Genomic DNA, 22,513 nt, shown 5'->3' with positions numbered 1-22,513 from the left:
TAGGTGTCGCCATTGCCCACTGACTACGGCTCCCTTCACCAGCCCCCAAGTGCTGGGAGCGTTGCCTCTGCAGTAATCGCCAGCCCTAGGAGAGCTGCACTGGCAATCGCGCCCAGGTCCTTCTGTAAGGCAAGGCAACATGTGGCTTCTTGTGAAACACTTTTTCCATTTTGTCAAAGATGCCATATTGTAGGTTTTCCTACCTTTTCTTTTTTAATTATTATCCTTTCTGAAGTAGGCTAAGAACTTTTCTTTTTTTTAATGCATGTATTATCAGTCACTTGCTGCACTGAAACTGGCTGTATTCCTGTGTTTGAAAGCACATCCAGGCGTCTTATCTTCTGAAGTGGTAATGTTCCAGATTTAAGCATTTTCACTGATTGGGTTGGCTGGTTCAGCTTTTCCCCAGTGGGTCTCTCTCCCTCCTCTAGTCTTGGATCCTGTTTACCGATTTTGATGTTTTTGGTTTGAAGGGTACCCACCTATCAGTTGTAGTCCCACATACTAGTGTGCCAGAAGGCACGGGTGCTCCTTGGCTCCCCCAGGAGGGGGAGCCGAAGAGTTCCAGAGGACTAAGATCTACACAGGCTGTAAAAGGCCTCTCGGTAGGATATGCACACCGGTGCAGCATATATGCATTGGGTCAATAGTAATTATCACAAGTGTTTTCAGTTGTGCCTATTGCTCATCCTTCAGCTGTTTGTAAACTTTCTTGTATGTGTTGTGTTGATTTGCAGGATCTCTTCTAGTGATTTTTTTTTTGTACGTGTTTTGTGATTTTTGCTTTTAGTTTAAAAAAAAAAAAGCTAACTCAATGACAACTCATAGATGTTTCTATGTCTGTGTAGCTCGTACTCTTTGGAATTCTCTTCTGAAGAAAGTCCAACTGGAAAAAAATTCCTTGGCATTTAGATGGCTTTTTTTTTCTTCAGGGAAACCTTTAATTTAAGGTTTTATTTTTTTTTTCTGGTATCTGTTGGTTTTAAGATTGATTTATATTATATTTTTTTATTTTTATTTTGTGTTTAATTGTAACTGTTGTAATGTGTTTTATTACTGTAAATTTGTTCTCTTTTTTTATGGAAGTGATGTTTTGTCGTTAGTCCTGGGATTTAGTGTTTTTTATGTTTGTCTCTTAATTGATCTTTGATCTTGCATTGGATGATTTTTCACCAATCCAATTACCAAAAAAAATGTTAGCACCTTTTTACTATGGACTGACTTTATTAATTCTGCAGAAATAATATTTACTTGTTCTGAGTCTGTGGTAATAGCAGGAAACTTTCTTGCTTCCAAATGTATGGAAGCTGATAGCAATGGAATCTGTTCATGTGACAGAAATGTATAATCTAATCTATTCTTCTTTAGACCTTCCGCCCAGCGGCAATGATGATAGAAAGATCATCGGATTTTGCACAAACCTGGCAGGTTTATCGCTACTTTGCTTACGACTGTGAGGGCTCGTTCCCTGGCATTTCAACCGGGCCAATGAAGAAAGTAGATGACATAATCTGTGATTCCCGTTATTCTGACATCGAACCTTCCACCGAGGGAGAGGTGAGAGCCTCTTCTGGTTTTCCTATCAAGAAAAACTTCCAACTAGCTATGCCATGCGCTCCTTTAAGCTAACCGTTTGTATTTCTGTCCTTGAATGTCTGTTCTTGCCATGCTATGATTAATTACAGCTAGATGCAGCCATCTCACTGTGAACTGTCTGCTTCAGGTTATTTATCGGGTCTTGGATCCCGCTTTTAGAATTGAAGATCCGTACAGCCCCAGGATTCAGAGTAAGTGGATTCTTTAATGTTAGGTGACCTGGGTGCAAAAGTCTTAAAGCAGTCAGATGTGCTCCTCTGTCCTTCTCGGACTTAAACCTGGTTCTGTAGCCTTGACGTACACGTCTTCGCTCATGACTAATCTTCTCATGCACAGTCATGGTGTGTAAAAGATTGATGCTTTATGAGAATGTTTATAAACTAATTCTTGGATTAACAAACATGTTTTGGCCCAGCTGGGACTGTACTGATTACAAAACAGAATGGTTTAGTCCTTTTTTAGTGACTAAAGCAACAGGACATTCTCAATAAACAGGCTAATATCATAAAAATAATTCAAATTTCATACTACCGTCAATCAGACTCTGAGAATTTTAAGGTAGACAAAAACACTTCTCTGTGTCTGAATATCCCGGATTATAAAATATTTCTCTAACAAAGCAGCAGTTGAATCCAGGACTGCCCCATACACAGCAAATTTTCAGGATGTGTCAGGGGGTCCAAAAGGATCCTGACAGATGTATTTTTCTTGGATCCACATCAATGTGCGCATTCCAGAAAATAGGGTCTGTTAGTTCTATGCATATCTTCTTGCTTTTAACCCACAAACCTCCAAGCTCGCTAATTATCAAGGTAAGAAAAGCAGCAGCAGCTAAACACTATCCCCTCTGAACACTATACATTAAAAGACCACTCAGTCCCTTCCCCCCACCCCGTTCTGAAAGAAGTGGGTTTAGATTGACTGAGAAAGGTTAACGGTGAACTCTTTCCTCACCACCTGATTTATAGTGTTCTGTATCTTACTGACATTTTGGAGGCTGAGGGTCAAATAATAATGTTTGAGCCCTGAAAACATCTTCAGTGTTTCCATAAACGTGTGGTCCTTTCTGAGTGTTTCTGTTCCCTGGGTTAGATGTCCCTATGCGAGCACTTTAAAAATGGGTTCCTGGAGGAAAGATGATAAAATAGAGGGGATAGTGTTTAGCTGCTGCTGCTTTTCTTACCTTGATAATTAGCGAGCTTGGAGGTTTGTGGGTTAAAAGCAAGAAGATATGCATAGAACTAACAGACCCTATTTTCTGGAATGCGCACATTGATGTGGATCCAAGAAAAATACATCTGTCAGGATCCTTTTGGACCCCCTGACACATCCTGAAAATTTGCTGTGTATGGGGCAGTGAAATACGGAAAGTATTGGGAGGGGATACATAATAATCTCATAACCTTTCTTCCCTTCAGAAAGAAGGCTAATAAGAATTTGCCCCTGAATCCCAAATAACTTGAAGATTGAAACTGTTCTGGATCAGATTTTTCTTCCCAAATCTGAGCCAGCGTCCCAGCTTGGGTCATTTATTTATTTATTTATTTGTACATACATACATACATACAGTTTTTATATACCGTTGCACAGAAACAAGTTCTATCTTCACAGTTTACAATAATCACATTTTAAGAACATGATAAAAAGGAAAAAAGAATAACAATATATCTTAAAAATATCCAAAGAAATAAAATTCAATCAAAACTAATATTAATATTAAAATAGATAAGAACAGACTAAAAGAAGAAGAATAAATCATATAAAAACCTGGATTAAGCTTCACTTTTCATTTCAAAAGTTTGTTTAAAAAGCCATGTTTTGAGATCTTTCCTAAATCTCTTCAAATTATCTTGTAGTCGTAACTGACTTGTCCATTTAACCTACCTTTAAAATCATATCACTCTACGGCATGTCGCAAATGAGCAATAAACCTGGCATATCCTTTAGAATTTGTTTTCTTTAACTTGAAGGATGTTTGTATGTTAGGGGGATATGGGATTTAAGCCCAGTACCAAGATGTCCCGCGCATGTTATCTGGATTTCTTTCAACTTCAGTAAAGGTAACAAAACAAGCCATTTTCACAGACTGTATTTTCCCCCCTTCTTTAAGATCTCTTGAAAATCACAAACTTAAGAATTAAGTTTCTGAAGCTACATACTTTGGGAGATGACCTGTTGGATTCCAGATTGGAAATCAAAGAGAAATACTACTATGCCATTTACGACATGGTGGTCCGTGGCAACTGTTTCTGCTATGGGCATGCCAGCGAGTGTGCGCCTGTGAACGGTTATGACGACGCTGCTGAAGGAATGGTAAGCAGATGCTTTGGTTTTTCATATTGTACTTCACAGCACTGTCACATGTTTTCTTAATCGCAGTACTTTTAATTCTTAAAAGTCATAATAGCACAGCAACGGAACATAGAAATTGAAGGCAGATACAGGCCGAAATAATCCATCCAGTCTGCCTGGTTGAGATCTGTCCATTTTGGGTAGATTTGTATATAAATTTGCATATGTAACCCAACACCAACTCCCTCCTCCTCTGTCTTTTACCCGCCCTCTTAACCCTTTTATCACCGCCGCCCACCTCTGTCCCAGGCATGCCCAAACTTTGTTACAGGGATAACCTCCCGCCATCTCAGTTAGTAGGCCATTCCAGGCCTTGCCATCTTCATCTGTGTTTCTTACGAGATTGGTACTTAAGCCAACACCTTGGCCCCATTCTGTGTCTTAGTACCAAGTTTTGTAATAATCTCCACAATCTCCCTAGTTAGTGAGGCTCTAGTTAAAAATAAATGAATAAATAAAATACAGCCTTCCTATTTCACAATGGAACAGACTGTTGCTTGGCAGATGGCCTCTTGCAAAATGGAAAACCTATGTGGGCATCAACTAAAATAATTACTCAAAGTACAAACCACGCGAAAGATGGCGCCGCCATGGCCTGCCATGTGGAGTGCCCACAGAGTCTGAAATGGGGCCTAGCCCATCGGGGGGCCGCTCAACCCACTCAGAAACCCCCTTCCCTTGCCCTAACGGGTTCGGGAACGTCGTCAGTACAGTGTGCCGAGCAAGGAGATTGGAGGAAAAACTTAACAAAGCCCTTCCATGTCTCAGATCTTCTTTACTTACCTGGGCTCGGCACTTACCGGCTGAGTACAGAGACTGTCTCCAGCTGTGGGGGGAGAGGGCATAGGCTGTCACTGCCGCACTCCTCTTCCTGCACCCGCTGCCTTTCAGCTGCTTCAGCAGCAAAGTCAACGCTGGTAACCGGCTACCGAACCAAGGCACACCTCTGAGGGATCTCGGAAATCGCCTCAGGAATTCTCAACTGGGGGAGGGACCTTTAGGTATCATTGCAGGAGAGCAGGGCTCGAGCTTTCTCTAATTCAAAGGTAAAATTTCCTCTTCTAAAGACTACTGTGTTCCTGATAGGGAAGGCACAATCCATATCTGCTAGGAGACAGAGAGATACTGAAGGGCTGAGGTCACTGCAGGGGTGTATCTAGGGTGATGTCAGCTTTGAAACCTGACTCCGTCTCCATCTGCTAGCAGGGGAGCACATAACCCATTGGGTCTTAGTCCATCTGCCTACACTAAGGAAAACAAACTTATCAGGTAAGTAATTTCTCCAATTGCAACCTATCAGATGTGCAATTCAGCTTGGCTGAAATACTGCTTACAAATGATCCTCTCGTCTTTGAGGAAATGAGTATTTTATCAAAGAAACTCATTGCTACAAACTAACAAATTATCCTTAATTATTTCTCCTGTCCTTAAATTTTTTTTCTCTTATCTTCCCAAAATAACCTTTGTAATTTTGCATTTTTATTACAAATTAAATGCAGTCATACTTTCTCTGAACTTGTATCACCATTCATAAATGTTAATAATGTCAAAGCAACTCAATGTTGTGATCAGGCTCTTACCTTCGCAGCCCGGGCCACCACTGCTCCCTCGCGGCCCAGAGGCTGCCGTGAAACCTTGTTTCCGCGGCGCAGAGGTTGTGCTGCCACTCCTACTATTGACTATTGACGTCCATCCCTCCGCGGCCTGGAGGCCACAGTCCCAGGACTCACTTGCGGCATGGGGCCGCCCCCGGAGGCCTCTCTGCAGCTGGAGGCCGCCTCCCATGTCGGGGCCTGCCTACGGCCCTTCTCCGGCTCCTCTTCTGCTTCAGCATCGCAGCAGCAGGGACACCACTGTCCATGGTTCTTCTTGTTCCTGCTTACCCTAGGCGCGGGGCCGCGCCTCTCTGCCCTTCTGCTGACTCCTCCTTGGGCGTCTCCTTCCTTCAGCCCTACAAAAGGGCTCTTCAGCCAGTCCTTCCTCACCTTCGCAAGGAGCCAGTTCCCTTCTCTGGACTTCTGTCTTCCTGCTCCTGCCTAGCATCTGCTTGGGATTCCATTCCACGTTCCTGGTATCGTCTTTTGATGTTCCATTCCAGCCTTGATGTCCATGTTCCAGTTTGATGTCTCGTGTGGCTCTGCTGTCCCGTCCCTGCATGGTCCGCGACCAGCCCGATGGGGTTGTGTAGGGCGCGCAGAGGCCGAGTGGTCTGCGACCATCCCGGCTGGGGTGAGTAGGATTCTCAGTGGGATTCTAGTGCTCGGTGGGATCAGAAACATGGAGGAGCCTCCATGTTTCTGATCTTCTCAGCAGTGCAAGTCTCCAAGACCTTGTTTTAAACCTAAACCAGAACTCTGCACCCATTTTTGGTCCAGAGCAAGTTGCAGTTGCCCCTCTCCACGAATGAACTCTTGTGTTAGCCTGTCCATGGCGTGGTCCGTGCCTGGCCTTAATTGGCTGTGGAGGATGCACTCGGCGCAGGTCCCTGAGAGTTTTCATCTCTTCTGAGTCAAGTTCTCGTCTCTTCAGATCTTCAGTGTCAAGTCCTCGTCTCACCCGATCTTCAGTGTCAAGTCCTCATCTCATCTCCTGAGTCCTTCCCAGACTTGGACTTGTCTCACCGCAGGGGCACACACCACTTGTCCCGCACTGGGGAGCGCCCCCTAGCGCTCCCGTCCATCGCAGTGCAACACTCAACAGAGGACACAGGGTCCATAAATGCATTAACTCAATAATGTAGCGATTTCACATATCTTTCAGATCTAAGTTATCTGACTTCCTTAGTAAGATACAATATTCATGTCCAAGAACATGACACAAGCCGTTTTTGTAAACGGCTGCCTCATGGAAGTCCAAAGTTGTATTATTTTTCTTTAGTGATTACTTCCTTTTGTGAGATTTAATTTTTTTTAGTCTTTTCACATAACCTGTCTTTTTTTTTTTGATGACTACTTTAGATGTTGGTGCATTTTTACCTGTCAAACAATGTCCGGCTCATCCAGCCTTTATCATGTTCCTACAACACTTGTTAATGGTTGACCCTTGTTTGTTTGACATTTCTTCAAGGTACATGGCCATTGTATGTGCAGACATAAAACCAAAGGCCTGAACTGTGAACAGTGTATGGACTTCTACCATGACTTGCCTTGGAGACCCGCTGAAGGTCGCAGTAGCAATGCCTGCAAAAGTAAGATCTGAAATATAAAAGAGAGAGAGAGAGAGATGGCTTTACTGTGAGACACATTATCATACAAGTGACTCATTTTATGATGAATTAGCACGTTGATGTTCAGTTGTTGAATGTTAATTCTCATCCAACAATTTTCCTTGTGTTGTAGAATGCACTTGCAATGACCATGCTATTAAATGCCACTTTGATATGGCTGTTTACGTGAGCACTGGAAACAGCAGTGGTGGAGTGTGTGATGACTGCCAGCATAATACAATGGGACGCAATTGTGAACAATGCAAACCCTTCTACTACCAGCACCCAGAGAAAAATATACGTGACCCCAACATCTGTGAACGTAAGTAGTGTTATTGCGTCAAATATTGAATTGTGTGTTGTCTGTAATTTGATTCATATAAAATTCAATGTATTAATTACACCTTCTACCCATATTTCATTGTCTTGCCTCTATTGATTGAAAACAGACTATAATTTGCATTCATTTAGCTTGACTGATGTGATGTTTTAATTTATTAGTGGAAATATCGATTGGACTCAAACTAGGAGTAGGGGAGCATAGCTATATTTTCTTTACTGTGTTGGTTTTCCAAAGAATCTTCAAGAAGTTTGATTAGCAGTGCATGGTCAACCACTCAGTCGTGGGAGTTTGAGTAAATAATGGGACAAAGGCATGGCTTAGGTCACTTCCCTTGAATACCTTTTTCCATAAAATCTCTTGCATAGCTGTTCCTAGGCCTGGAGATCAGGAGATCATAATTATTCATGAGATATTTGCAGGGCCGGTGCAAGGGTATTAGGTGCTCTAGGTGAATCTTCAGCCTTGTACCGTCCAACTCTGGCCCCCAACCTTGACCTCCCTGCCCCAGCCCACCCCACACACAATTAAAAATTATACATTTAGAAAAGCTGATTTTGCATGATAAAGGACTTTGAAACTATAGTTTTCTGAGGTAAAAACATTGCAGCAGTGCATATAAATATGTGATAATGTTTCTAAAGCTTTCTAGTTATGTTTATTGAGCTCCAAGGCAACATAACGTCTTTAGCTCTGTAATTCAGGGCTTCCCATACACTCTCCTGTAGTCCCTCAACCAGGTCTGCTTTTCAGGTTACCCATCATGAATATTCACGATCTGTGTTTGCATACTTTTGATGTGGGACCCCCCCCCTTCATTTGCATATTCTGGCAATTCAGAAAAACGAAACCTGGTTGAGGGCCCCTTGAATTGAGTTTTGGGGAATTCTCATATAGCTCATTGTCAAAGCAGTATTTTCCCTGGCTAGTGCCATGCCCAATTTCCAATTAGTTTACTTTTGGCTGTTCTAAAATGCATCTATCTGCCTCTGTAAGGAGGGATTTTACAGACATGGATGAGAATTGATTATTTGGTGACCAATTTTGGTTTTGTTTTTCCTTAAAGCTTGCAATTGTGACCCAACTGGTTCTCAGAATGGTGGCGTCTGTGATCGATACTCTGATTTTTCTGTGGGCCTCATTGCTGGACAGTGCCGCTGTAAACTAAACGTGGAAGGTGAACGCTGCGATCAATGCAAAGAAGGCTTCTACGAGTTGAGTGCAGATGACCCGCTGGGATGTCGGCGTAAGTGCGTTTGTTACGTTTGGGTGAGGCTTGGCAAGGAGCACACAAACCGAAGCTGAGTTTTATAATCGAGCTCTGCAAATCCTAAATGAGCTGCCTTGGTTTCTCTAATTGTGTCTCCATATATAGCTTGTGGATGTAACCCTTTAGGAACTCTCTCTGGTGGGAATCCTTGCGATTCGGTATCAGGAAACTGCTACTGCAAACGCCTAGTTACAGGAAGGAAATGCAATGAGTGTCTGGTAAGTAATCATTCTATAATGGACCAGGGCATTGTCTATACACTGTTATCTGCTAGTACTTTGGCACTGGCACAGTACTGAATGCTTGTGTTTGAATATTGAGTGGTGAATGGACTAGATTTAGTTGAGTGAAATAAAACTGCAGTACAGTATACATTATGTAGGACAGGCTGTGGGACATACATTTAAGGACATTCCCACCTGCAAAGAACACAGTCCACTCCAGGAGTAATGGGGCTACCACAGTCCAACTCCTAATAATAGTAATTCCATTAGCTGACCAGGAAAGACAGATTTAAGACATGCTGTGTTTTCAGCTGCGTCCTCTGAGTACAGGGAGATAAACGGGCCGATACAGTACAGTGCGCTCCGACCTGCCATTGGACGTGCGTTTTCCCTTACCCCTTATTCAGTAAGGGGCCGAAAACGCGCGTCCAACCCGCCAAACCTAATAGAACCTAATGCATGTTGATGGCCCTATTAGGTATTCCCGCACGATTCAGTAAGTAAAATGTGTAGCCAAGCCGCACATTTTACTTTCAGAAATTAGCGCCTACCTTAATTTCTTCTGGCACCGGGAAAGTGCACAGAAAAGCAGTAATAAGTCGGAGGTCCCGAAGGGTAAAAAAAAGAAAAAAAAAATTGAAGTCGGCCGGCGGCTGTCGGGTCGAAAACCGGACGCTCAATTTTGCCGGCGTCCGGTTTCCGAGCCCGTGGCTGTCAGCGGGCTCGAGAACCGATGCCGGCAAAATTGAGCGTCGGCTGTCAAACCCGCTGACAGCCGCCGTTCCGTTTCTACCACCGGGCCTCATTTAAATACTGAATTGCGCGCACAGGCGAGTGGCCTGTACGCACGCCGGGAGAGCGGGTATTGGCCCACTCTCCTGCGGACTTTACTGAATCGGCCCGATAGTGATTTAGCCAACGGTCACACATGGAGAATCCGAGGCAGAAGGGAATCTTGAATTTATGCCACCAGACTTCTCCTGAATCACAGTCTAGAGGGCTGAGCACTAGACCACACCTTCTCCAGCTAGAACGGGGATTGGTGGAGAAGACAAAAGAGAGACTGAAATCCGTACATCGATAAAATAACTGTAATATACTGCCTAAAAACAGATGTTTGTAAGAGTGGTCTACAGTATATTTCAGCGTCCAGAGGTGGTTTTTCTGTAGCCACTGCTCGGTTTCTACAATTTCTGGTCAGTTAATCAGTAATGAAAGAATTGGAACTGTTTCTGGCTGATTTCTCAAGAAGTGTGACGAGCCTATGCTGTTTGAGGCATTAATGGTATATTGTTCTGCAGCCTGAGCACTGGGGCCTGAGCAATGACCAGGATGGATGCCGACCTTGTGACTGTGACCACGGGGGATCGTTAAACAATAAGTAAGCTGAGCTTTCCTGCAGTTTGTTTAATCTTTCGCCCCAGGGGCCGGTAGTAAGTGAGCTCTCTCTAAGTTATTTACTTCTTTTTTTCCCAAACTTGGTAGTGAAATCTAAAAACGGTGCACAGGGAAGCTTGGGTCAGTATGCGCACTGCACCAGTCCACGTGCTGAAAGGTTTCCAGATTCATAAAACACGTAGAAGAAGCTCAGGCTGAGTGGCTTACTGTTTTCCGTCAGACCTTTTACAGCACATTGGGGCGGATTTTCAGAGCCCTGCTCGCCGGTGCGCCTATGTTCAATAGGCCTACCGGCGCGCTCAGACCCCGGGACTCGCGTAAGTCCTGGGGTTTCGCGAGGGGAGCGGGCCCGGTCGGCGCGGAGTTTTGGGGGCGTGTCGGCAGCGTTTTGGGGGCGGGCCCGGGGGCGAGGTTACGGCCCGGGGCGGTCCGGGGGCGTGGCCGCGCCCTCCGTACCCGCCCCCAGGTCACGTCCCGGCGCGCTAGCAGCCCGCTGGCACGCAGGGATTTATGTCTCCCTCCGGGAGGCGTAAATCCCCCGACAAAGGTAAGGGGGGGGTTTAGGCAGGGCCGGGCGGGGGGGTTAGGTAGGGGAAGGGAGGGGAAGGTGAGGGGAGGGCAAAAGAAAGTTCCCTCCGAGGCCGCTCCGATTTCGGAGCGGCCTCGGAGGGAACGGGGGTAGGCTGCGCGGCTCGGCGCGCGCCGGCTATACAGAATCGATAGCCTTGCGCGTGCCGATCCAGGATTTTAGCGGATACACGCTGCTACGCGCGTATCTGCTAAAATCCCGCGTACTTTTGCTTGTGCCTGATGCGCCAGCAAAAGTACGCCAATTCGCGCGGTTTGAAAATCTACCCCATTGTGCACTGGCTGTGTGCCTGTCTCGGAGAGATTGTGGAGATTCCAGTTTTCTGGGTGGAAACCAGCAGGCTGAAATGCCCCAGAAACCAACTGGCTTAATGGCAGCAGGCTGCCAGTGACCAAGTACTATCCAGCCAGGCCAAGGGGACATAGGCGACCTGATGCCCAGGCAATAGCCTCATTAGTTGTTAGGGCTGGGACAGACTGAATGTTGGATTAAGTATAAGAAGTCCTATGCTCATCTACCCAGGATGGGAAGGCAACATAAACTGACTTTATTTAGCTTATTAAAGCACAATTTCTAGCCTACTCAATCTACAGTCCACAGAAAGCTGGATTTTTTTTTCTTTGTTAAGCCATCGAATGGGACATTATTCTGCTTTCTGTGGATACTAAATAGGAGGAATCACAGAAAGCAGGATTTTTTTTGGTTTTTGCATCAGCTCTTGGGCACTGCATGATTTAACGCCTGCTCCCAGGCAGGCATTAAATTTGCAGCGCTGTGGCCATGCAGCAATTTTTTACATCAGGGGGTAATAGTAAGTAATAGCCTCATCAACATGAATTTACATGTGATGAGCGCTATTAGCCTCGCGCTGGTTTGGACGCACTAATCCCCCTATTGCACGAGAGGTTTTGGATGCGCGTCTAAGGACGTGTAAAGCTGTGTACTCAGCTGAGGGCACTATATTGCATTGGCCAGAGTACGTTTCTTAAAGATAAACCTTAACTAAGTGACCCGCGCCATTTTTAAAGATGGGGCCGGCCATCCAGTGCTCCTACCATGTGACAGGGGCCGGCCAATGGCACGGATACCCTGTCACATGGTAAGGGCAAAGGCCATCGACGCCATTTTGATTAGTGGCAGCCAACTGCCCGAGAGCGGGAAATCGCCCCCTGGACCCCCACTGGACCACCAGGTACCTGTAAAATGTTTTTTTGGGGGGGGGGGTCAGGAGGGTGGGGGAAGCTAAGAGATTAGTTTTAAAGGGTCAGGGTGGGTTTTTGTTTATCAGCTCGGGCGCAGCCGATAAACAAAACTGCGATCGGGCCGGATGAAAAAAAAAAACACGATGTGAATCGGAACCGGAATCTGAACTGATTCCGGTTCCAATTCACATCTCTACTCTCATGTGCATGTTCATTGTGGGTATCTTGGAAACCAGACCTATTTGTGGCGCTCCAGGAGCAGAGTGGCCCACAGTACCCCTGCGTTGCACTTTTTAATGTCCCAGTTTCACTTCCTTGCTGCCCTAGGAGCACTGGCTAGTATGAGGAGCCAGTCAGACTGTCTGTCATCCCTGTACCTCTTCTTTAGTTTAGATCAAGCCAGGGCTTGAAGAGCAGCTGGGCAAAGGCAGATCTGGGAACAGCACATGTTTTGCGTTTCCTGTTGTGTTTTTTTTGTTGTTTTTTTTCCCCCTTCTAAACTTCATTAGTTCTGCTGAAGTTTGTAAGCTAAAGTTCCCTGTATGTACCCCAGATCAGTCCAGACACCTGGGTTTTGCTTTCCCTCCAGCAGATGGAGACAGAGAAGTTTTTGAAAACAACCCTGCCATATATACCAAGGTGCCACCCACAGTCCCCCAGTCTTACTCTGTCTCCAGCAGATGGCGGAGGTGCAAAACCCACAGCCTCTTCTGATTACCTGGTTACAATAGTTTGATAGAGCAGGATTATAGTCAGGTTAGATTTGGCAAATTAGGGGGATTCTGTGCCTTTAATTTTTAATAGGTTACAAAAAAAAAAGAGTAACAAGTCCCTTACTGACGGAGGTTCTGTGAGTCTCCCAGGAGGTTGCTAGGTCCTGAGGGGACCATCCCTCCTGGTCGAGGCCGCTGCTTTTAAGGGTTGAGGACTCTGCCTCTAGTTGTCAGCAGCGTCGGGATGATACCGGGGAGCCCAGCTCACGCACCCCTACAGGAGCAGGGCCTGCTACAGAACCAGGGACAGCGATCGGGCAAGTTTTTTCTATGTATAAAAAAAAAAGGTTGTGTCTTTAACTTGTGCGCCGTTTCTCCGGTACTTCCCTTCCTTTCCCCGCCTCTCTGCGCTGCTTTTTTGCCACTTGTTGCAGCTGTTTTTCTTGGTTTTTTGCCACAGTCAGCATGCCTCGGGGGTTGGCTTGCCGCGCGCACGTCTCTCGAGGGAGGGCCTATGTGCTGGCTGTTTATCCAGAGGGGAAGGACCCTCCGTTTTGCCCTGGGGAGGTCGGCATCGGGTTCCTCGGTCCTTCACGCAGCTGCCGGCAGGGGGCCCGGCCCCAGCTGATCCGTTCCCTCTGAGCACGGGAACGGAGGCCATCTTGGATAACTTTCGGGCAGCCACACGGGCCGCGATGGGGGAGGGGTTTTCACCACCCACTCTATCCCCACAGCGAATTGTCCCCAAGGGGGAGGTGCCAGCGGGCCTAGATTCTCCTGCAACTGAGGGTAGCCCTGAGGGGGCTGATAATACCTCTTCTGACTCCTCTTTTTCTTCGGAGTTTGTGCTGTTGATGCACAAGGCCTTTAGGGAGAAGAAGGCAGGGAAGAATCGGGAAAAGGTCCCTTCGCAGGCTTATCCCAGTAAAGTTAGGAAGCATGCTGGCTCTAAAGGGGGGGTCGGACCATCGTAAGGACAAAAGACCTTTAAGGTCTGTGCCAACTGGGACGGATTCAGACTCTACGTCCCAGGTTGACCCAGATCCACAGCACAAACCCCCCGGGGGGGGGGGGGGGGGCCGATGAGGATGCAAATCCACAGCAGGATGGGAGCCGAGGGGCTCCGGCTATGGAAGGCAACGATCCAAAGGTGGTTCACCTCTTTAAGAAAGATGAGTTGAATCCGCTTATTCCGGCCATCTTGGGGGAGTTAGTCTTGGACGCTCCACCGGCGGAGTCTCGTTTGGGGGTTATGGATCCGGTATTGTTGGGTCTCAGGGGTGCTGCCATTTCTTTTCCTTTCCATTTCTCGGCACCGGATCTTCTATTTTGAGAATGGGACACACCCCAGATTTGGGGTTGAAAGTCAGTAAAAGCGATGGACAAGCTATATCCTCTGCCAGTGGAGGCACTAGATCTGCTGCGAGTTCCAAAGGAGGATACAGCGGTGTCGGCAGTCACCAAAAAGTCCAGTATCCCAGTTACGGGAGCCACGGCCCTCAAGGACTTGCAGGACAGAAAGTTGGAGTTACAGCTCAAGAAGGTGTTTGAGGTGTCAGCACTGGGGTCCGTGCAGCGATGTGCAGTAATTTTGCACTGCGTGCGGGTCTTCGCTGGGCTCAACAACTCCAAACCAATGCCGATCTCCCTGAGGGGGAGGCTATCCAGGCGAACCAGCTGGAGGAGGTCATCGCATATAGTGCTGATGCTCTCTATGACCTGCTGCGCACGTCGACCAGATCCATGGTTTCTGCGGTTTCCGCGCACAGGCTCCTCCGGCTCCAGAATTGGGCTGTGGATATTTTGTCCAAGTCCCACCTCGGTTCCCTTCCTTTTAAAGGAAAGTTGTTGTTTGGCAAGAAATTGGAGGACATGATCCAATCCCTGGGAGAGAACAAAGTTCATAAACTACCGGAGGACAGGCCCAGGTCAAGAGGATCATTCACAGCTTGGTCTTGGTTCCGTGGTGGCAGGAGACCTCGACCGGTGCGATCGTCCTGGTCGTCCTTTCACCCAGGATCAAACAGACAACAGGAGGGGGCTAAGGCCTCGCAATGAGATACTGCCGGCCCATTCCTCCGTACTAGTCGTCCATCAAGTACCAATTGTGGGAGCCAGGTTATTGCTCTTCTTCAAGGAATGGACCAAACTAACGTCGGACCAGTGGGTCCTCACCGTGATAAGTCAAGGTTATGCTTTAGATTTTGTACAGCGCCCTCGGGACAAGTTCCTGATCTCTCCATGCGCATACCGAGAAAAGCGAGAGGCTGTACAGGGCACCCTTCACCGCCTACTGGACTTGGGGGCTATAACACCGGTTCCGTCCGCGGAACAATGCAGAGGCCGCTATTCCATTTACTTCATAGTCCCCAAAAAGGAGGGTACTTTCCGACCCATCTTAGATCTCAAAAGGGTCAACAGATGTCTTCGGGTACCACGTTTCAGAATGGAGACCCTCCGGTCTGTCATCGCCTCTGCCCGACAAGGAGAGTTCCTGACTTCTCTGGATCTCACGGAAACATATCTCCATATGGGCATCAGGTCGTCACACCTAAAGTTCCTCAGGTTCTGCATTCTTGGAAATCACTATCAATTCCGAGCTCTGCCTTTCGGACTCGCCACCGCTCCCAGGACGTTCACCAAGGTGATGGTGGTCGTTGCAGCTCAACTCCGGAGGGAAGGCTTGTTAGTGCATCCCTACCTGGACGATTGGCTGATTCAGGTGAAGTCCGAGGCTCTGTGTCAGACAGCTATCCGCCGGGTGCTACAGCTTTTGCGATCGCTCGGCTGGGTGGTCAACCTTGCCAAGAGTCGGCTGATCCCTTCGCAGTCTCTGGAGTTTCTGGGAGCCCTGTTCGACACGGAGCAGAGAAGAGTATTCCTCACCACAGAACGTGTGGTCAAGCTTCAGGGACAGGTGAGGGACCTGTTGTCCATGCGGATGCCCAGGGTGAGAGATTACTTGAAGGTCTTGGGATCCATGACGTCCACTCTGGAATTGGTACCCTGGGCCTTTGCTCATATGTGTCCCTTACAATCAGCATTGCTGTCCCGCTGGAGTCCTGTGTCAGAAAAGTTTCACCTACCGCTTCTGCTTACAGGCTCCGCGAGACTCAGTCTCGACTGGTGGCTTGTCTCGGAACATCTGGAGTGTGGAGTTCCCCTGGTAATGCCCGACTGGACAGTCGTCACAATGGATGCCAGTCTCTCCGGCTGGGGAGCTGTTTGCCTGGTGAAGTCTGTACAGGGACAGTGGTCCCGAGAACAATCTCAGTGGTCAATCAGCTGCTTGGAGACCAGGGCAGTGACCCTGGCATTGCAAGCCTTTCTCCTGCTCCTTCGGGGGAAGTCAGTCAGAGTCTTGACAGACAATGCAACCACGGTGGCCTATATCAATCGCCAAGGAGGAACCAAGAGTTGCCTGGTGGCGACGGAAGAGCAACAGTTGATGTCCTGGGCGGAACAGCATCTAGTCAGCATTACGGCATCTCACATTGCCGGTGTAGACAACATTCAGGCAGACTTCCTCAGTCATCACCATTTCAATCCCAGAGAGTGGGAGTTGGCCGACAAGGCTTTTTGGCTCATCTGTGATCGGTGGGGCACGCCAGGCATGGATCTGATGACCACATTCAAGAATGCCAAGGCCTCACAATTCTACAGTCGGCGCAGAGAGACAGGAGTCAAGGGGGTCGATGCCCTGGTCCTTCCCTGGCCGACGAACAACTTCCTGTACGTGTTTCCTCCATGGCCGCAGATAGGCAAGGTGATCCGTCGCATAGAGCTCCACCCGGCAGAAGTGATTCTAGTAGCTCCAGAGTGGCGTCCCTGGTTTGCGGATCTGCTCAATCTGTCCGCCGCGGAACCCCTACAGTTTCAGGAGTCCACAGCTCTTCATCAAGGCCCCGTCTGTTTTGGAAGAGGCGTATCACTTCTGTCTAGCGGCATGGCTTTTGAGAGGCAGCGGATGAAGAATAAAGGTTATTCTGACGCAGTGGTGGCCACGTTGTTAAGGTCACGAAAACAGTCTACTTCTTTAGCTTATGTCAGAGTCTGTAAAGTGTTTGAAGCCTTGTGTGCGGATTTGCGCGGTGGACCCTACGTGGGCGTCGGTCTCAGACATTCTAGGTTTTCTTCAAGCTGGTCTTTCTAAGGGTCTCTCTTGTAGTTCCCTTTGAGTACAGGTTGCGGTGCTCAGTTGTCTCCGAGGTAAGGTCCAGGGGGTAGCGTTGGCGTTCCACCTAGATGTGGTGCATTTTCTTCGAGGAGTGAAGCACTTACGTCCACTGCTTCGCCATCCGTGTCCTTCCTGGAACCTCAATTTGGTATTTTCATCCTTGAGTGAACTGTCTTTTGAGCCTATAAGGTGGACGACGCTGAAAGATCTCACGATGCAGGTGGTATTTTTGGTTGCGATTTCCTTGGCACGTCGGGTGTTTGGAATTGCAGGCGATGTCATGCAGAGAGCCTTTCTTGTGGATTTCCGATTCAGATGTGTCCTTGCAGACGGTTCCCTCTTTTCTCCCAAAGGTGGTGTCTTATTTTCACTTGAACCAATCGATTGAGCTTCCCTCCTTCTCCGATGTGGACCGCTCAGATCCTGTGGCAAAGGATTTATGGAAACTGGATGTACGCAGGGGGCTGATACGATATCTAGAGGTTACGAATCCTTTCCGTGTATCAGACCATCTCTTTGTGTTGGGGAGTGGCCGAAAAGAGGTAGTATGGCTTCAAAGACTATGATAGCTCGCTGGCTGAAGGAAGCTATCGGTTCAGTGTATTTACTGCGTGGAAAAACTGTACCGGTAGGGCTTCGCACCCATTCTACACTGTCACAAGCAGCTTCTTGGGCGGAATGTCATCAAGTCTCGCCCCAGGAAATTTGCAGGGCGGCTACTTGGAAATCTTTGCACACTTTTGCAAGGCATTACAGATTGGATGTTCAAGCTTCGGGGTGCTCCGAGCGGGCCTCTCTGGTTCCCACCCTCGGTAAGTTGGCTCTGGTACATCCCAGGTGTCTGGACTGATCTGGGGTACGTACAGGGAAAGGAAAATGAGTTTCTTACCTGATAATTTTTGTTCCTGTAGTACCACGGATCAGTCCAGAGCCCTGCCATTGGCTGTGTACACTAAAGTAATGGAGAGTGCGCTCGTGTGATATGTTTTTCTGGATATTTGTACTGCCTTATCGCTTGTTCTATTGGTTCTGAGAGTTCTGTTCCCAGTTGAGGGTTTGACTCAGCATTATTATAGATGGAAAGTTATTTAGTTGTATAATTTGGTTTTGTTCCATTCTGCTTTGACATTACGTAAGACTGAGGGACTGTGGGTGGCACTGTGGGTGGCACCTTGAAATATATGGCAGGGTTATTTTGAAAAAACTTCTCTGTCTCCATCTGCTGGAGGGGACGAAAAATTATCAGGTAAGAAACTAATTTTCCTATGCGTGTTTAAGGCTACAGAAAATTCCTACCACTGGGAGGTTCCCTAAGTTTTAGCTGATGGGAACTTCCCCAGATGAAACAAGAGGGGCAAATCAGTTGCTTCAGAGAAGCAGGCAAGGAGCCACATTGGGTGCAGGCCTCCCCATAGCTATGAAGCCATACTTCTTTTGGTGGAGAATCTTAGGGGCATGACCAGAGATGAGAGCAGGAGATGGATGGTCAGAAGCCCCATATTTTTGAGAGCAGGAGATGGATGGTCAGAAGCCCCATATTTTTGTTTTTAAGATTCTCTTTAGATAACTGGTCTTGCTGGCAGGCTTTTCACGCCTGGCTCACAATCTAAGTTGTACCTGAGGTAATGGAGGGTGAAGTGGCTTGCCCAAGGTCACAAGGAGCAGCAGTGGGATTTGAATCCTGGCTGCCCTGGATTGCAGCCCGCTGCTCTAACCACTGGGCTACTGCTCCACGAAACCTCATTTAGCATGGGTGGAAACGGAATTCTCCTGTATTCTAGAGATGTGGAATAAATGTTAAGCAGCATGTTTCCTAGATTTATGGCCTAGCATAGTATAAATTAACTTTATGAATGTTGTTTGTTAGCTGGGTGGAATACAAATATTTTCAATAAATAACAATTATAATTAGAAAATGTTTTTCTTTTCTTCCAGGATGTATCTGTCACCAGTGTTGCTGTGTTTTATAAGTTTCCTGTTTTTTATTTTGAACTTCCTTTCCCTTCAACTCAGTGATCCCAAATAGTGAAATATGCTGTTTTGTTGTTTTTGTCCCTTAACCCCTCAGCAGGCCCACTGCCCCTCCCCCCTCCCCAGCTAGACTGTCCGGGTGGCACAGGTGACTTGCCAGCCCTGGGACTGGCGAGGCACACCCTCTGCACCACCAGCCAGCTGGTATAGGCAGCACTTCCTTCCCTCCCGGGCCCCCATCACCCCCCATCAAACCCTACCCAAGGCTGGCCTGGTGGTGAAAAGTGTTTAACTCTTTAATAAGTAACTAGAGAAAAATGTTCTTACGAGGTTTCTGAAGCGTTACTTCTCAAGCCAGGAATGCTGTAGTTGTTAGCTTTCTAGCGATTTATAAAAGCAGTTATCTGTGGGATGCTGAAGTCCCAGAGAGAGGTTTTTTTTTTTTTTTTTATTAATTTTTATTTTAAAAGTATTTTTTAGAAAGTTTGATACCCACCGTTCGGCAAAAAAATGAATTCCTGTGGTCACTGGAACAAAATAGAATTCATCGTTGTTTGTAACAATCACATTTATAGAGAGACAGAATGCATTTTTAAAATTTCAGCTGCTCACCAGAGTCGGGCCAGTGCCAGTGCAGGTCGCACATGACGGGACGCCAGTGCAACGAGGTGGAGTCTGGCTTCTACTTTATTGCGTTAGACCACTACACGTACGAAGCGGAAGAAGCCCACTATGGTCCTGTAAGTCCCCAAGTGTTGCAGCCCCTTCGGCCGCTCTCGCCCTGCCCTTCCGTGCTTAAACAGTTCTTCCCTCTCGTCCTCAGGGGGTGAGCCTGGTGGAGCGGCAGTACCCCCCAGACCGGATCCCATCCTGGACGGGGGTGGGCTTTGTGAGAGTCCCAGAAGGCGCGTACTTGGAGTTCTACATTGATAACATCCCCCTTTCTATGGAGTACGACCTCCTCATTCGCTATGAGCCGCAGGTAAAACTTCTGCTCGTTGTCTAGTGCCAGTTGCCAGCAGTCACTCTTGTGGGGGGGCCATTTCAGATTTAGCTTTTATGATGTTGATGCACTAGGTCTCATTTTAGAAAATCCAGCAGGAAATCATTTTGCAGATTCACGAGCCAGTCTGCAGGCTCTGAGCATTGGGGGTTTTTTTTTTTTCCTTTTAGTTGCCCGAGCAATGGGAGGAGGCTCTGATCACAGTGATACGTCCCAGCAAAATCCCTTCTAGCAGCAGGTGTGGCAACACCGTTCCCGATGATGACAACCAAGTGGTGTCCTTGTACCCCGGCTCAAGGTCAATGCAAATCCTTATTCTTTCCAAATGCTATTACATTTCCAACGTTTGCACTCATCTGTGTTCGACTTGTGTGGAAAGAGTGCTCTGTGTGTGTGTGTGTGTGTGTGTGTGTGTGCAAGGCCGTCCAGGAGAACTTGACAAAATCCAAAATCTGCATATTCCCTTCTTTTCCCCCCACCACTGACTGGCCAAATTTTGTCTGAGTACCTCAGTCCCAGGACAAAATTTACCCAGCTAAAAAGAGGTGGTGAAGGAGGAGTACTGCGGACCCGGTTACATTTTAGCCAGCAACTACTGATATCCAACACCACTCAGCTGAAGTTAGCCGGGTGAGAATGGGCAGAATAATACATGCCCTAAAGTTACCCGGGCATGGTTAGCCAGGTGTATTTGGGGGCAGGCTTATCCGGATAAGTGCCGCCGAATATCCGGGTGAAGTTACCTAGTTAAATTTCCCACTCGCCAGCCCTCTTGGGTGGTTTTCCGTAGCCTTCGTTCCCGCTGGCCATTCTAAAGATCAATTTGTCCTGTACATGCTTTCAGGTACGTCGTCCTGCCACGCCCGGTGTGCTTCGAAAAGGGAATGAATTACACCGTTCGACTGGAGCTTCCTCGCTATTCCTCCAGCGTGGATGTGGAAAACCCGTATACCTTAATTGATTCTGTAAGTGCAAGCCCGTATGGAATGTGTTTTGGGGGGGGGGGGTTTGTGTAGGGGAGGGAGGTGAGTGGGGGAAGGACTATTTAAATTGGTTTGCTTTTTTTTTTTTTTGACTCAGTAGTTTCTTTCAGCTCCTTCTGGGCTTTCAGCTTACTTGGAAGCAGGGCTGGAATTGGGGGCCATGAGCCTATATTCGCAGCTACCTGGCGGATCTTTCTCCTATGCTATGTCCCCCCCTCCCAACTCACTTAGCGCATTCGTTGCAGTGGCACCAGGGCTGCAGTTGTTGGGCACGAGTCCGGGCACTAGGTGTTGCCATTGTGAGATGAATGGAACTCTTCCCCTGCCCCCGGGTTGGGGGGGGAGGGTGGGGGCAGTCTGTGAACCTTGCCTTTGCAGCATCCCCAGCCCTGACCTGCCCGGGACTGCCACTGAGCCTCCAGGCCAATCTAGCATTGTTAAATGCGTAGCTTCATCAAGCATTGCCACATTCTGCTCCTGCCAATCGTGTGCGCACCGCTCAAGGCCTTGGCACTGCGAATGGTTTTTCAGGATCCTTGGAGCATCTTTACCGACACCGAGCTTTTAGCCTTCCATAGCAGCCATGTAGGAAAAGGTTTTCCAACTGCAAATCATCGTTGCCATCCCCCGAGGCAGACATTCTCTATGTTGAAACCCCGACATTGTCGGATTGTGACTTCCTGAACCAAGTGAAAGCGCCATCGTGGGCCTATGAGATCCTGGGAAAGAGTGCTTAAGTTAAGTACTTTATATACACGGTTGCTTTATTCTAAAAGGGGGCAGATTCTGAACTGGTGACAGCACAGCGATAAATTTTCAACGAGCCGCTTATGGACTGTGTGCATGAAAGCAGCTGCCTCATTCATTTTTCCTTGCATTAAAAAAACGTTCCAAAAAAAAGAGGGGGACTTCAGTGTTCAGCCTCAGTGTACAATTAAAGCCACTGTGCGCTCTGCTGACTTCAGTTGAATACCAAGCGCTTTTTATGATACCAGCACGGTTTAAAATCTAGTGTATTTCACCCATTTTGTTTGTTGTGTTAGTGCCTTTATCACTGCCAAATTTAACTGCGTAAATTAAGGCAGGAGAGACTTGATACTCAAGTAGCCCTTTGGGGTTCTGGGTTAGTGTTAAACCATTTCAGACGGAGGCAAAGATTGTCATGCTACAGTTAAACAAAAGAATTGGTAGTAACCAGCAATTACTACTTTGTTTACTGTAAAATGTTTGCAAGATTTAGTGCATATGCCGGTGCTCTCAGTCGTATTTGATATAACATAAGAAATACTCTAAACAAAACAGGCCAGTGAAAGTCTGTATAGAACGAGAAAATGTACAAATTATACTTTCACCAAATATTTAGAATATTTTTGTTACCAAAGTTGGATCCTACAATTGTGTGAAAAGGAGGAAAAGACCTCAGAACTAAGCAAGTCTAGTCAATGAATCTTAAGAACTTGCTCTGCACAATGCAGTCATCGGTCATAAAA

The 22,513-nt window shown here is 47.2% G+C and overlaps 1 protein-coding gene across 3 annotated transcripts in view; it reads left to right on the top strand.

The window, feature by feature from the left end:
• Positions 1-22,513, top strand: part of LAMB1 (laminin subunit beta 1) — a 108,246-nt gene that overhangs the window by 24,533 nt on the left and 61,200 nt on the right. For all 3 annotated transcript variants that reach the window (XM_029615392.1, XM_029615391.1, XM_029615393.1), the window contains 12 exons: positions 1,369-1,557; positions 1,724-1,787; positions 3,707-3,909; positions 7,015-7,135; positions 7,287-7,475; positions 8,560-8,739; positions 8,869-8,981; positions 10,289-10,368; positions 19,642-19,777; positions 19,861-20,019; positions 20,211-20,338; positions 20,885-21,005. In XM_029615392.1, the coding sequence (XP_029471252.1) occupies positions 1,369-1,557; positions 1,724-1,787; positions 3,707-3,909; positions 7,015-7,135; positions 7,287-7,475; positions 8,560-8,739; positions 8,869-8,981; positions 10,289-10,368; positions 19,642-19,777; positions 19,861-20,019; positions 20,211-20,338; positions 20,885-21,005 (1,683 nt within the window). The remainder of the gene's footprint in view (positions 1-1,368; positions 1,558-1,723; positions 1,788-3,706; positions 3,910-7,014; positions 7,136-7,286; positions 7,476-8,559; positions 8,740-8,868; positions 8,982-10,288; positions 10,369-19,641; positions 19,778-19,860; positions 20,020-20,210; positions 20,339-20,884; positions 21,006-22,513) is intronic.

This window comes from Rhinatrema bivittatum, chromosome 9, assembly GCF_901001135.1.
Source record: "Rhinatrema bivittatum chromosome 9, aRhiBiv1.1, whole genome shotgun sequence".
Classification (NCBI taxonomy): domain Eukaryota; kingdom Metazoa; phylum Chordata; class Amphibia; order Gymnophiona; family Rhinatrematidae; genus Rhinatrema; species Rhinatrema bivittatum.
The sequence above is the reverse complement of the archived record's forward strand: the minus strand, read 5'-3'. Positions and strand labels throughout refer to the sequence as shown.